This window comes from Cydia amplana, chromosome 9 (assembly GCF_948474715.1).
Source record: "Cydia amplana chromosome 9, ilCydAmpl1.1, whole genome shotgun sequence".
In the NCBI taxonomy this organism is placed as follows: domain Eukaryota; kingdom Metazoa; phylum Arthropoda; class Insecta; order Lepidoptera; family Tortricidae; genus Cydia; species Cydia amplana.
Window position 1 is genome coordinate 15,019,779 of NC_086077.1, and position 16,008 is coordinate 15,035,786.

The window sequence follows — 16,008 nt, forward strand, 5'->3', positions numbered from 1 at the left end:
CTTGCCTTTTTATAGTGTAATATTGGTATCATCTTAAAGCTGCTTGTTTTCTTAATGCCCTGTTTAATTTACTTTTACTATAATACGCAAGTCGACAAAGTAATTTTGAATTAAAGCAAATATATCCTAAGTAACATTATGTTCCTGTATGTAGGGGAGGTAGGGGACCATTGGGTAGTCGGGAGGCTCGGGCGGTCCTTGTAAATCAGGACGATTTAGGTCGAATCTCGATTTCCGAAGGTGTAACAAATTGGAAGAAATTGTAAGTTCGCATGAAGTTCTTAATTGGCCCGACTGTGTAATAATTATCGAGTGTTTCATAGTAAGCAACGTTACAGTTCTACTTTTTGGTCTACTTTTACAAGAAGAAGCATTTTTAACAAACCTTGATTCGTATAAAATATCTAATTATATTTATGAGTATATTAGGTAGGTTCATGTATATTGTTTTAATCTTCTAATGCGTGCCGTGCGTTTTTACATGCTACCAACTGAGGTTTTCTCGACTATTCAGTCAATTAAATAAAAAAATACGTTTGTAATACTTATTCCACCATTTCCTGCAAAAAGTTCCAAATGTTTGCGATATGACAAGCTGTCATAAGGGCGCCTGTTTGCACCATTCGTAGGTAGCGCCTACACCCAAGTCGAGGACATGATCGTGAGAATACAAAACAGTGACGTCATAATGGTGACCTATCTCGTGAATCATTGTTGTAGTAAATATAGGGCGGTGGGAGGTTATGGTGACATGACAATATGAAAATATGTTATGTATGACACTACTTATACACAATCCGCCTTAGAAGATCAGAGATGTACAAAATGGTTTTAAAAAAGCATTTAAATACAAAATGCAAAATACTTTTCAGATTTACTATTTCAAATGCAAAATACCAAATATTTTTGCGTTTTGTATTTCAAATGCTAAATGCAAAATAGGTATTTTCAAAATACTTTTTCAAAATAAAATACCTTTTGACCAAATCTCAGATATTTTTATTTATTTTAGGTATTTATCATGAGAAATAGAGACACAATGCCGAGCCGAACAAAAACGTCTAATAACATAGCACCTTATGCCTGACATTTTGGTCATAGTTATCAGTACGCGTATCAATGGGCTCGCGGCTCGTCTCGTGGCTCGCAAGCTCGTCGAGCTAATATAATTTAAACACTAACGGCACGGCATAAGGTTTATAACCGAATGACAAGCCGAACGCGAGTGTGTCGAGGCGAGCCACGAGACGCGCCGCGAGCCGAGCCTAGAGCCGCGAGTCTAAACCGGCTATAAGGCGCTCACTCTGACCAAAGAAGAAAAAAAAGCGGCCAAGTGCGAGTCGGACTCGCCCATGGTTCCGTATTTAGGGGATTTTTTTATGACGTATTAAAAAAAACGACTTATACTAGATCTCGTTCAAACCAATTTTCGGTGGAAGTTTGCATGGTAATTGTACATCATATTTTTTTTAGTTTTATCATGCTCTTATTTTAGAAGTTAGGTACAGGGGGGGGGGGGGGACACATTTTACCACTTTGGAAGTGTCTCTCGCGCAAACTATTCAGTTTAGAAAAAAAAAATATTAGAAACCTCAATATCATTTTTGAAGACCTATCCATAGATACCCCACACGTATGGGTTTGATGAAAAAAAGTTTCAAAGTTTCAGTTCTAAGTATGGGGGACCCCCAGAATTTTTTGTTTTTTTTTTTCTATTTTTGTGTGAAAATCTTAATGCGGTTCACAGAATACATCTACTTACCAAGTTTCAACAGTATAGTTCTTATAGTTTCGGAAAAAGTGGCTGTGACATAGGTACACGGACAGACGGACAGACATGACGAATTTATAAGGGTTCCGTTTTTGCCATTTGGCTACGGAACCCTAAAAAGGGCGCGCAGCTAGTAGGCGCCTCTATCGGTCAAATTCGGCAATACAAGTGTCATTCGTTCATTTAATTTTGTTTGACTAGTAATGTTGGCTAAACTTAATCACAAAGCATTTTGCATTTTGAAATGAATATTAAAAATGCAAAATACATCTCGAAAAGTATTTCAGATAAAATACAAAATGTTTTTTACTAAAAGGCATTTAAATGCAAAATACAAAATAGGTATTTTGCATTTTGTATTTGCATTTTAAATAGAAGTATTTCAAATAAATCGCATCTCTGTAGAAGATCATACATTTCTGCTTAATAATAAAGTCTGTTTTTCGTCCTATTCGGGGATGAAAATGTAAATAGGTTTTATACATAAATATGTAATACCTAAGACACCTAATACATAAAGTCTGTGCAAACACATAGAGTCTGTGCGAAAAGAGAAGAGTCATAATGTATTCGTTTCCATATATTCCACGATTCTTTTCTTTCCGCACAGACTCTCTACACTCTACATACTTTGGTACGAGTAGCGGCATTAGAATGTACTCTATTATTATGGAAAAAGATGTAGGAAGTACATGATCCCAAAATTGTATAACGAAATACATATATAAATGATATAAGGGAATGTAAATCATTTAGGATGTTTAAATTTAAAATGACAATGTTTCTATAGACAAAATTAAATTAAAGTTACCACCATAAGCAATAAAATGTACTGTTAACAATTAATTAGTCAATTAGCTAAGTTTACCCATCTATGTTTTAAGGGAGTTCCCTCTGCCAACAAACTGTCCTGCAGTTTAGCAGAAGAAAAAAATATGTATGTTAGGGTTTATTTCATCTGAATAAACTATTTTTTTTTATTGCTATATTTTCACGATCATACTTTAATTATTTTAATTATAATTACAATTTTAGTAGGATATTTAATAATTAGTTTATTTATATTTATTATATTAATCGATTTTTATTAGAAGGATTTGTCTCGTAAATTAGATCCTTTCTGTACTCATCTATGTTTCAGAAAATTGTGCTAGGATGTAACCTTGCAGACCAGGACACGCGGTGAATCAGTGGGTGGGTGAGTGGGTTGTGACAGGCACTCGACTGAAAACGTCGTGCATACTAAATTACGCATGCGTTTCACACGAAATGGTATCAGATTACACAGAATATACATACGGGGCTATAGACTATAATATACCTATAGTAAAATAAATAAAAAATCCTAACTAACTTATTTAATTCTAGTTGCGAAACTGCTTATTATGATAATGCTTCTTTTTGAAATACCTGTCAAATGGAGTAAAGAAGTACAGATGCACAAAGGGCCCACGTAAATACCCGAGACATTGTCAGTCAATGGTCGCATTACCTCCAATAAGCTGCGAGAGACGCCATGCTCCACAATTCCACATACCTTGTCGCTCATTACGGTTACGTAAGGGCGGGTGTTACATGTGCTGTAATGGCTTTCTTTGGGCCCAAGGGTGTCCCGTTGTATGGATTATTGACAGTCCACTTTCGCAAGGGACCTACTGGCAATTCGACATCAACGAGCCACTTTAGAGAAACTTGTTATACTTAAATAGGTTTTTTGTGAAACTTTGAACTGAAATTAATCAATATATTCTCTGTCGTATCTTATAATGACATTAACGACTAATCCATCCATTTGTTATTCGTGATATGCACATCTATATCAAATATGGACACTTTCATATGAAATCTGTCACTTCCATAAAAAGTCTAATCGTCTTCGGCAAGGTCTTTAACTAGAGCACAAAAACAAATAATCTATCAATGTGGCAACCTACTAGGTATAAATGATCGCAACAAACTCCTACACTTCACTAGATTATTAAGATTATTACATACATGTCTCTATGTTAAATAAAAAACACATCCATTTTAGAGAAACGGATTACTATTTATTGCCTACAGTAATACGCTTAATCACCAATCTCATTTTAAGATACGATTGCTATAAAAGGATATGCTTTAAGTGATCATGTCCTTATCTAGAGACGATTAAAAAAATAATAATTTCAAAACACTCGTTGGAATTATAATGTCAAAGTTTTTGTGTCATAACTTAGGTACCTTTAATCGAGGCATTAAAAAGCAAAGAAAGCCTTTACAAGTTATAATCTATAGAAGAAATAATTATAATAATTGAATTATATTTATATGGTTTAAGAACTTTATTCTCAATAAGAATTTACAAAATTCGCTTACTTGAGAATACAATTTTTATAATAATATCTTAGGACTAACGTGCAGACAATGTAAAATTAAATAAGTCATTATTAAGTACAAATACAAAACAGTAGTTATGGTTACGAAGTGGGTAGAAATACGTTACTACCGGCTCGGATAGCTTAACCCGTACAATTAAATATGATGCATTCCCAACGCTACCAAGCGCTTGCGAGTTTACGCCATCAAACATAAGTCTGACTTCCGATTTAGTGCGGTTATTGGGAATAGTGAGTCGCGTTACACTGGTTTATTAATCATATGTCCGTCAGCGGGTCAAAGGGAACTCGGAGCCTGACGAATGTCGGCGAGCTACGAAGCAGGTGGCGTGGAGATTTATGTACATTTGAACCTAAAAAAATAGATCAATATTCAGTCTGGTCAAATCAGTAAGCTCAATCAAGCTAGGTTAGGGTCGGGTGGGTCAGTACTGGGGTCGAAAATAACAATTTGACTTTTATTTTACTTTGAAAAATTCTAAATAAATCACGAAGAATTCAAATTTGGACAGAGATTTATTAGATTGGATCAAGAATCGAAACCAAGATATCCTCCAAAGTAAGCGATTGCAAGGCACAATTCATTGATCATTTTATAAGTATACGAGTAAGTACTTTTTTTCTCGCCTGGACAAAACGCCAACGATAGATAATATAATATGTGTTAAGTAATTAATTGTAAGGAAGCTTAGAAACCTGATCGTCACGGTCGCTCAGGTTACGAGCCGGATCGGTCACTGGGTTACTTCAGATCATTGTGTATGTCAATCAGATATCGTTTATTGAAGAAGAAAGACATTTATTCCATAAAGCACACATACACAGGACTATAAGATGAAAGAAATAATTATATCACATATAATTATTTAATATATGAATATTGGTGAAATCAACGGTTAAATTGCGCTTATATTGTAATGAATAGGGATCTATATCTATATATTCATCAAATTTTATCGAAATCTGAAAAAAGTGAAAAACGACAACAAATTAGAAATCGGCCCTAACCAAGTCAAATGATACCAAACTGTGAACATATGTGTAGCCTTGCAAGTAACTATTACTTACTCGTACATTTGCGTTAAATATGGAGCATTTCGAAAACCAAACAACTTCGCTTCCGTTGGTACTAACTTAGTGATTAGCATGTCAACCACCACCACAAAGAACCTAATTTGCTGCGGCAACTTTAACACGACAATCGGACCACACAACTATAGCACTTGTTCCTTTAGGATAAAGTCTTCATCGACTGACATCTTACATCGTTTTTAGCTTGGACATAGCAAAACGACTTACTTTCTTATAACATTTCTCGTTCGAAAAACAAAAGAAGCTCATTATCATGGGTGACAAGTTTTTTGGTTTAGTTTAAATGTTGCATAATGGAAGTGATGTAATTTTGTGACAATGATCGACGTCCAAGCTTATCCCGACAAGTCCGGTTAATATTGAGATCAATTGTGTAATGTTATCAATCAATTTATGTAACAAATGTCACACAAAACAAACAGATTCCTTAGTAATGGTACCTGTACCTATTACCGAAGCGAAAAAAATACTCTTCTCTACTATTAATATTTGGGTGAGGTAAGTATGATCAAAATCACTGAGGAAGAATGATTAACTATTAGGCATGTTCATTTCTATCTTGTTAAAAATTTATAAAGCGTTGACGTTCAAGTTTTTCTTATGTACATACCTAAGAAAGGGAAGGGCTTTCAAGTTTTTCTTAAATAATTCTAATTTCTTTGGCGGTAAAATTGTAATTTTTTATGAATTCAGTAAAACTAAATTACCTCGTAAGACATTTAGTGCTAAAAATCATTCCTTTGGTCTTCCTTTTTTGTTTAGGTAGTTAAACTAGTTAAATGCTCGTGCGTAAGTACTTACTTTGTCGACTTCAGCAACTCTTAAAACAATCTTCAGCCTCGGATTATCCTTCCTGTACTCCTTCAGCACACCGTCGAGTTTGTCCCCCCTCGCGTCGCCGTGGTACACGAGGTGTGTGCACTCGGAAAAGCCCTCTGCGCGCGCGCTGTCAACGTAACAGACAAGGCGGGCGGCGCCGGCGCCCGCGCCGCTCGCCGCCGAAAACACCGCGAACGCGGTCAAACTTAACAACCACAACATTTTCGCTTAAACTAAAAACTTAAATATACATAACGTTTTCAAATTTCGATTCGATTCGATAATCTTTTTTTCGGTACGCGCCGCTCGTGTGGTGTGCGCGGTAAGAGTGAAGCAGGAGGCTGCGCGAGCGCAGTCATAGGCGCCCCCGCCCTGCGCGCGCAAGGTCGCCGTAAGTGGAGCTTGCACAAATCGTATGTCAAAAATGCCACATGTTACGCTGGTCGGGCGGAATTTTTTGAGTGGATTCGAGTTTCAAGTACATACTGGCTAGGTCATTTTTGCATGTTCGGCGGAGGAAATTGCGAATTAGCTTAGGGCCACTTGCGCTTGATGGGTTGGGCAACTAAAGGATGACTCACGTTAGACCGGGCCGTGTCCAGGCTAGAGCTTCCGGCGCTTCGTTAAAGCATCACGTGATCATCTGTCATATAAAAGTAAGCTCCGGCCTGGACACGGCCCGGTCGGCCCAGGCCCAGTGTGTTGCATTGCAGTAAAGTTTTTATGTAAGAATTTAACCCTGTACGAGTAGTATACAGTTTCTAAACAAGTTACATTTTGTTTACCTTCCAGTTTTTAAGGTTTTGGAGGAATTGGACAAGGTCAAAATTTCAATAAACCTATTACGTACTTACCTACGCTTTATTTTTGTTTGATTCAATATTTTGGCACGCTCGCCTTTGACTCTCGGCGCAGTCTCGTGAATTTGAAAAGCATTAAGGAGCATTGTATAAGTTCCGCAGTACGAGTCACCCGACCCTGACATTACTCACTGTAATTACTATGAGTACTATGACATGACAGCCGCTAGGTCCGCTTTATATTATGTATCTGGACCATGTTTTAGTATTAAAGTATACATTTTATTTTGTCAGTTTTTCTGAACAGGCTGGATAGAAGTTTGAATGGTTTATTAATCAATCACGCAAAAACTATTTAATAGATTTAGCTGGAATTTGTCATAAAGATAACTTATAACCTGGACTAGAATAGTAATAATAGAGCGCATAAAAGCTCTAGAATATAAACTGCCAATTTGTTAGCCAAGTCCCGAAACATTACCAGACCAAAAATCGCTTTTTAGGCATTTTAGAAATACTAGAAGAATGGCATTTCGTAAGCGACAATGTTGTTAATTGCCTTTATAATACGTTTCATCCTCGAATAATAAACTAAAGGGGTGTAATGAGGTATAAAGTTACTAACTGTACGGACTAACTGCCGTATTCGAACTTCAAGATAATCACAAGAGACGACACGTAAGTACTAGATCCATTATCGCGCAAATGTCAAATTTGACAGGTTAGATCTTGAACATATCGTTATCGTATCTTGGCGATGTCTAAAAGATATCTAACAGATGTCTATTTCAAAATCCGAATCGGGCCCTAAGTTGACCATGTTATTCATCCAGCCCTAGTAGAACGGTCGCATTTTTATCGTTTATCACCATGCCTGTCACGTTCTAATAAGTATGTAAGTGCGAAAGTGACGGGCATAGTGATAGTCGATAAAAATGGAACCGTGCTGAGCCCGCTGTTCGCGTAGGGGAGGGCGATACAGCGTTATGAAACTTATGAACGTTACGACAACTACGTGGATATTTTTTGAAAAAAAAAATTGGATTAGAATTTGCTAGGTTTTGGTTGAATAAAGGATGGACTCACGTTAGAACGGGCCGTGTCCGGGCCGTAGCTTCCGGAGCTTCGTTTTCTATGGAAAGCATCACGTGATCACCTGCCATCTGTCATAGAAAAGTAAGCGTCGGAAGCTCCGACCCGGACACGGCCCGGTCTAACGTGAGTCATCCTTTAAGCCGCGAGAATAATTTTTAAGAAGTTCGTCGTTTAAAAAGCATTTCGAACTCTTCCCAACTGACCTAAAATGGTGAAAAATGAATTTGAAGTTGTAAAATATAGACTTACTGATGTACCGACGCGACGGAAAGTTTACAAATTCCGAAATTTCCACATTGAATAGTATCGGAAATTTCTCAGATTTTTGTATGGGGATCGAAGTTTTCCGTTTCCAAAATGAAAGTTTAGGTACTTAATTTCCTATGAAAATTTCCTGAAAATTTCGACAACCATTCTTCAAACTTTTCGCAACTTACACAACTGTAATACACAAAGTGTTACTGTGATAAAATGCCTGAACATAATTATACTTTAGTTAAACATACATTGTAGGCGAGAAATGCAATATGTACCTACTTGCATAATTAACTTTCATTTACTATTAATAATACCTAGTGTTAATTGAGACTTCGCTGCGTCTTTGTTCTTTTGTCCAAGCGCTTAATTAAATAATATAATGGGTGCATGTTCTTTAGATCAATAAAATGCAATTCAATTTAATAGCTGACGTCAATTTGTATCCGTGTCATTGTTGATAGAGTTCACAGACCACCTATAAACCTTAATGCAACGAGATAAGATCTACGAATAGTCTAGGTACTGCAAAAAACGCTAAATAAATCGATATTTCGTTATCTGGCTATTTATCACTATTGTATATTCGAGCGATAGAGGGGCGGATACAGAAATTTCGTTAATTTCGCGGTAGGGCCTCTGGTAACTATGCTGTTGTTCCAGGATCAAAACCGTTCGGGAAAACTGGATATAAACGCTGTGATTCTATCGTTCTTATCCCGTCAACTTGCGGCTCTTTAAGTTTCATTAAAAAGGTATTATAATTATATAGGTAGTTAACTGATTAAACATACAAATTATAAACTAAAATAAACCTAAGAATGAGTAAAAGTAACTTAACAAATAAAATATCACCCCTCACTCTGATTGTCTCCCGGATCAAATGTGCCAAAAATACTGGCCGCATTACCCCGCTGAATGGCCAGTGATATATGTTGGACAAGGAAAGAACCAGAGCGAGGGTCACAGCCCCTATCCGTTAAACGTCGCCCTATAATTCATATCAACATTTGTGCCTCCTTGAAATACTTTAGGTGATTTCTGCTGCGATTACAAGTAGGTATAGATCTTCATAAAAGTTTCCCGACGACTGGCGCAACGCTATCTAAGTCTAAACATGAAGCAAATTGATTATTACGTGTATCGTGTATGACGGTACGGTCACACCTACTCGGCGTGTCCGTCTGTCCCACATCAACCTAGTTAAGTAACGATACACCTGTCTCACAGAACTGTCTATGTTTTGGGATGGAACACTTTGAATGCTTTCTTTTCAACTGACATTTCCAAATAACTTAGTACCTAATACAGAGCTTAGTTATCCGTATAAGGGTATCGTCTCATTAAAGACGTATAATAGGCTTTAAGTTGCATACTTACTACCAACTTACGTCGTTGGCCGTTGTCGATCGTAGTCGGAGCGATGACCTTCGTAATTACAAGGGTTGACAAAGCGCGGTTTGAGAGCTTCGACATACAATTTTACACGGCCTTTCTAGAGGTACACTTTATCAGGTGTATTGAAGAAATGAGGTCCTGTAGACCCATCAGTAGAAGTTGCAATATGATTGCTGATCTGCACAGTAAGTATTGAATTCTAATTAATTGTTAATATTAGAGTAATATTAGATACCTACTAACGTGGATCCGCGTTCCGGGTTACGAGAGGTTAAAGGTTCCGTCATACGGGCGCGTTTTCCGGGCGGGGCGTGAGCGTTGTAAACTCTTACAGTTTCGTCGTGTTGCTCATGTCCAAATGTCAGTCCGACTCTTTGTCTGTAATCTGAACGTATATCGCAGACATTTACATATTTTTAAGTTCTTATTTTTAATTTAATTTATGAGTATGAACTACCTTCCATGGTTTAATTGGCATATATTTCACCAACCCATACCTAGACTCCTACCTATACTTTTTGGTGTGCCCGACCTACTTGATCAGCTGTGTCTCGGCCATAGACAAAGCCAGATACAATAGCACGGGGAGGGGCCTATGCTAAACTAATGCGCATACGCGTGTACGCAATATGCTAATCTGTGGATTAATGACGCCGGCGCAGGCGCCAAGGATATTTTATGGGTGGTATTTTGGAGCTAGTCTTCGCACCTTTAACAGTTGAGGTATGGTCTAAGGCAGGTTTATGGTCACGTTTTGAGTGTTTTGACAAGCTTTTGTTTAGATTCACCTGTCCAGTTGTTTAGTTAAATTTGACCCACTCTCAGCTGTCCGATGAATTGAAAATTGGCATACATCGAGCTCATCTGACGATGGAGACGGGAAGTGGCCATAGAAACTCTGTGATACAACAACCCAACCTAATTGTGTTTGGGGTTGTTAGAATTGTCTCATTTATTAGTTGCCTGTGGAAAGAATACTAAGTACAGTCAGTGATAAAAGCTTGTACCGAAAACGTTTTTTTTTATTTTATTTAAGTAGCACTAATAACTTCAACATAAATATAAGTTATAAAAATTTACTTTATCAGGGGTAAGGTCGTAGAACTTAATTCACACCGGTTTTTCTGGTTGTCTATTTTCCGACAGTTTAGCACTCAGCTCATGAATTGGATATATTCAAATGTGCCTAGCTCTTATCCTATCTCCTATCCAATTATTTATTTATCTCGAAAACAAAATAGCGTTTTCTGCCTACCTCTCTATCGCTGTTGTATATTCGAGCGGCGGCGTCAGATAACGAAATGATGATTTTCGATGTTCGCAGTATGGCTTATTTATATTTTTTTAGTTTAGTTTATTTATTAACCATAATGTAACATGATCATTACATGGTAAGTCACCATTTCACAATATTATACTTATAGAGTATGAATTTACTATATAAAGTAAATACGTTTAATAATAATATAATCTACTTACAATTTGCGTCAATTAAAATATTTTGTAAAGACAGATATTCAGTAATCGAATAGAAGGCATGGTTTTGGAAAAAACTCTTGACTGTCTTTTTGAATAAATTTACACACCACAACACTGACGGCACAATAAAGACGTATTTAGTTTTCCTTAATTGCGAGAAATAAAACAAAGTACCTAGTTAAGTTGAGATCTAAATTTTTTATTTACAGATTAAATTATTAGTTTTGAATAGGTAGGTTATTAAAAAAACATTAGCAAGTAGTACTTTTCATAGTAATAAATAATTAAAGCTATTTAAAGTAGGTATTCAGTCGACCACCTCGTAGAAAATATGTGCCTTCCTAACATCCGGCCCCTCCGTGGTAATAGTCTGTAAATTAAAAAGGTAAAATGGTGGTCCTTGATTATTTGATTAACCCTTGAGTCCTTCTAGCCGGGTCGTTTTTTAGGTGACAAACTTAGATCCCTGGGCCTCCATGGATCCAAAATACTGGACAACCTTTGACTTTTTTTGCGTAGAATCGAATCATTACAATTATTGACCGCCAAATGAGGTTTAAACTCATGAACTTTCCTGTTTATTATTAAATTAATCGATAAATAAAATTGTTGTAAAATTCTTTAGAGCACATTTTTCAATCCCGTGATTGAATATTATCAGGCATAAATAAGAAATTGGTGACGAGATTTACAGAGATTGAGAGCCAGTCAAACACTAATATAGTGGAAAACTTATGCAGGTACAATTAATATTAATATAATAACTATTACCATTATAGCTGATCGTTCGTAGAATTCCCTCCTGAAGTATGCAATTGTTCCGTTCGGCTTTCTGATTCTTTGTTTCAGCACGTTGTCGCCTTCTAAAGTGAATGTCATGTATGCCTGCAAATCATAAATTAAAGATTTAAAACAAATTCTGCGTTACGAAATCATGGTTTTGTTATTTTATCTACACACATGTCATTAGTGCTCTATAATGCGTTCAGAAACCGTAGGAAATGACAAGCTTTATTACAACCAATTTTACTATGAGAACATGAGAACTTTCTTATCTGTGGTAGTAGGAAAAGGGTCTAGCCGCAATCCTATAGTGAAACGGCCCCTGGCTGAAATGTATACCTTTCTTAGTTGCGTTTATTTGTCTTATTATAAGATATCGTTTTACCAAATTTGAAGGCTAGTTCCCCTTCCCCCCCTCCCCCCCCCCCTTGGTTTAACTAAAAAAAAATTTTTTTTTAATCGTTTTTATTTTTTTTGTAGCTAAACTAGTGGTTCGATTGTTTTGAAATTTGGATGTTAATTACATCTAAGTAATATTAGTATATTTCCGAAAAAAAATCAAGGTTGTAACTTGTTTATAAGGCTTTAAAAAATATTTTTAATTTTTTAAACAGCCGATGCAGTTTATCTTTTAGTTAGTTTTAAGTATGTGTTTAGATAAAGTAGTGTATGTAACTGTACATAATTAGGCATTAAAATACTCGTGTGATCCTTTTAAGAGACTCACTAACGTTCGTTTCTTAAACCCACACTCGTATTTTAATGCCTCTCATTATGTAGCAGTCACATAAACTACTTACTATTAGAAACGAGAGCAGGACCTTTTTTATTTTATTTTGATTGGGAATAAGCATTTGACCACAATCTCACCTGATGGTAAGAGCCGATGCAGTCTAGGATGGAACATGCTTACCTAAAAGATGTCTATTCACTCTCGATTTAAAAAGATCTAAGTTATATATAGTGGACTGGTAATAGATTAGCAGGAAGTGAATTCCACTCCTTAGCCGTTCGCATGATAAAGCTGGATGCATAGCGTTTAGTACGAATCAGTGGCAGAGTAACGACGAGGTTGGAACAATTAATGGTATTTGGAAGTAAAGCTCGATTTCAGTGAGCCAATGTATAAACAGCAACACTGTTAATTGTCCATCGGTGGACCTTATGCCTTTTGTAATAAGGTACACCTATGGACAGTTAACAGTGCGGGCGATAGTACTACATATATGTCTGAAATTGTGCTAAATTCAGTTACATTTGGATTAGACAGATTGGGTAGTGTAGTGGTAGGTCTTCTACAACTTCTTAAAGCCATATGTCCCTAATGGGGGATTAACAAGAATGCATCAACATCAGTGGCAGGTCAATCAAACTGTCGATTTAATATCAAGGATATGAAAAAACCAAGATGTGCCATCTTAATTCAACTCTGTCTAATGGCCTATAGTTTGTCAAAGGACTGTCTCATTACAAACATAGACAGAGAGAATCATACTATCTTTGTCTTACACTAGTACTAGCACCGAAAAGAAAAGGATGAGTATAATTTAATTTATAAGAATCAGAAACGTCTGCGACGTATGGTGGAAAGATTTGCTGGCTATGGATGAGGTCTTGATGGCTCAGATGGCAGAGCGCTGGAGTATCGATCCAGAGAGGCCGTGAGTTCAAGTCTCACCGAGACAGTAAGTTTTCCACTTTAAAATGTATTCTAAGGATGCGTATAGTTTTTTTGTTCTTATTTACTGACAAATTGGTTTGACCAACTAAGTATGTTAGTGTCAAGAAATGTACTTAATTTGAACGTACTTTACCACCGTCAACTTTCACGAGTTCCTGTTCCACGCCCAGGGTGAATATGTATTTCATGTGACAACTATCCGCCAGGACCTCCAACTGTAAGGTCTGTGGGTCCAACATGGTGTAGCACCACGTCGGCGCGTTCGAGCAGAGCATCCTCTTGTACTGTTCAGGAGCATCTACAGATATGGTAATACATAGTTTGTACTACATTGTACTACAAGTTATTCATAAAGCTAATTTACACGTTATATAAATACAAGATGCAATGAGAAAAAATATGATACATAATAATAAATAAATATTAATGGATAAATATTTTGACACTGTATTTACAAAAAAATACAATATTCCACAACACTATGAAACTTACATTCATATCACACGTGATGAAAAAACAGTTATTTAGAAAACACATAACCCACATATATTATTTACATCTATAAGATCACATAGTATATCTTGCATTAAAATTTAAGACACTCACTTGATTCTTTAAAAAAATCGTCTAAATTTGAACCACCAGTTCTTCTGAATTTTTTGCCAGAAAACGACATATCTGTTCAACATTTACTATTTACTATAAATATATTGTCATTTAATATAAAGATTCATGACTACTTGATAGCCGAAAACTACACCGAATGTGATGATAACCGGTATTATAATGTGTTTCGCTGTTCATGCCCTGCGGCGGTAGCACGGTCGCATTTTTATCGCTTGTCACGATGCCTGTCACGTTCTAACAAGTATGTAAGTGCGAAAGTGACGGGCATAGTGACAGGCGATAAAAATGGAACCATACTGCGCCCGCTGCTGTGATAAGATTGGAAGGAAAATGCGGAGTCATGGTTCGCAAGCAAATATTAAGTAATACACGATACAACGAGACCTTGTGTAGGTACTTTTGTGTTTTCATATGACGCATGTACATGGGCCAATATTTTTTATCGTCAGATTTTCATAAAATTTGATGAATATTAAGTTTCCTATTCTGTCCAATATAAACGCAATTTCAAAACCATCCATTTCGTAACTCAACGGAACTTTAAGTACATTTTTTTGTCCCAAACTGGGATTTCGTGTTCATTCCGACCAGAATGAGTCGGAGCTCTTCAATTTTACCAAAATATCAAACACTGACAAAATAAAAGTCGGCCCAATGTAGAGGGTGGTAGAGATATGTAGTGGAGAAAATTTAAACGATACTTACGAATAAATTTACACTATTTATGACAAAACAACGCGAAGTCATAACTTCGATAATGATCGAGAAGTGGCTATCGTAGTGCATAATACAATAACATGAGGATTTCCCATTTTAAATCAGACGATTGGTTTGAAATGAAAATACCTTCGAATGACGACAGAACAAGCAAGATTATCGTGAAGTAACGGTGATCGCGCAATTTCGTTATAAATACTGGTATTTACGAAACGGAATTTAATTCGATACGAGAACACAATAAAATTAAGTTAAATACCTAAAGGTATTCGTGTCAATCCCATACAATAAGTAGGTACAGTCAGTAGACAAGTACTACATTACTTATTTGAGTCTTAAGGTGACAGTCCATTTCCAACCGCAGCTGCACTACTGTTCATTTTACTATGGAAATTGACAGTAACAGCGACGCGTTCAGTACCAGTAGTGCAGCTGCGGTCAGAAATGGAATGTTACCCTTAATGTTGTGCTTATAAAAAAAATGTAAGAAAACTAAATTAATTTATAGCACAAATTTACTTCGTTCGGTGCAATGTTAAGATATTATCGTATTTTAAAACAATAATCGCTCATTAAAATACACACAATTAGGTTTTAAGCATGTTTTACTTTTTATAATATTTGCTCGGATAATAGTTATGTTTATCTACCAAAATATGTTCTAACACTTTTAACCTAGAGTCTTAAATATAATTTAGTAGACTTCTACTTCAAAACTAGAACAGGCACTAGAGATATTTCAAGTCTATAAAGCAAAAATCGAGCATTTAAATTGCCCTGAGTGTAAGATCGTAAATTAAGCAGTAGGTGGTGCCTCTACCTCTCTGGTGGTGGTGGTGGTCCCTTAAGTGCGGATTTTATTTTAATTTACGTCTTTAAATAAACTATTCTGCTCGCATTCGAATGCAGGTCGCACGAATATGCAAATATCTTGCGAAACCCGCGGCAATATATCGTATCTACATACGAGTATGATATTGTTTATGTCCACATACCTAAATGTAGTAACTTGTCTAAAACACTAGTGTGTTGCAATGAAAGTAGTCCAGTTTAGTAACTACCTGTTTCCTTTACAACACAGGACATTTACGCACGCTTGAGACATATTAACGTCAT

General features: G+C 36.3%; 2 protein-coding genes across 2 annotated transcripts in view; both read right to left on the reverse strand.

Moving 5' to 3' along the window:
• Positions 1 to 6,363, reverse strand: part of LOC134651185 (uncharacterized) — a 45,505-nt gene extending 39,142 nt beyond the window's left edge. Inside the window, exon 1 of the mRNA XM_063506228.1 lies at positions 6,040 to 6,363. Coding sequence (XP_063362298.1) covers positions 6,040 to 6,279 — 240 coding nt within the window. The 5' untranslated portion in view covers positions 6,280 to 6,363. The remainder of the gene's footprint in view (positions 1 to 6,039) is intronic.
• Positions 6,364 to 11,321: 4,958 nt separating this feature from the next.
• On the reverse strand, positions 11,322 to 14,278 carry LOC134650734 (uncharacterized). Its single transcript, XM_063505666.1, has 4 exons — positions 14,155 to 14,278; positions 13,677 to 13,846; positions 11,856 to 11,969; positions 11,322 to 11,454 (listed from the first exon to the last, which is right to left on the reverse strand). Exons 1-4 carry the CDS (start codon positions 14,222 to 14,224, stop codon positions 11,392 to 11,394), a joined length of 417 nt encoding a protein of 138 aa, XP_063361736.1. The 5' UTR covers positions 14,225 to 14,278; the 3' UTR covers positions 11,322 to 11,391.
• Positions 14,279 to 16,008: the final 1,730 nt, after the last annotated feature.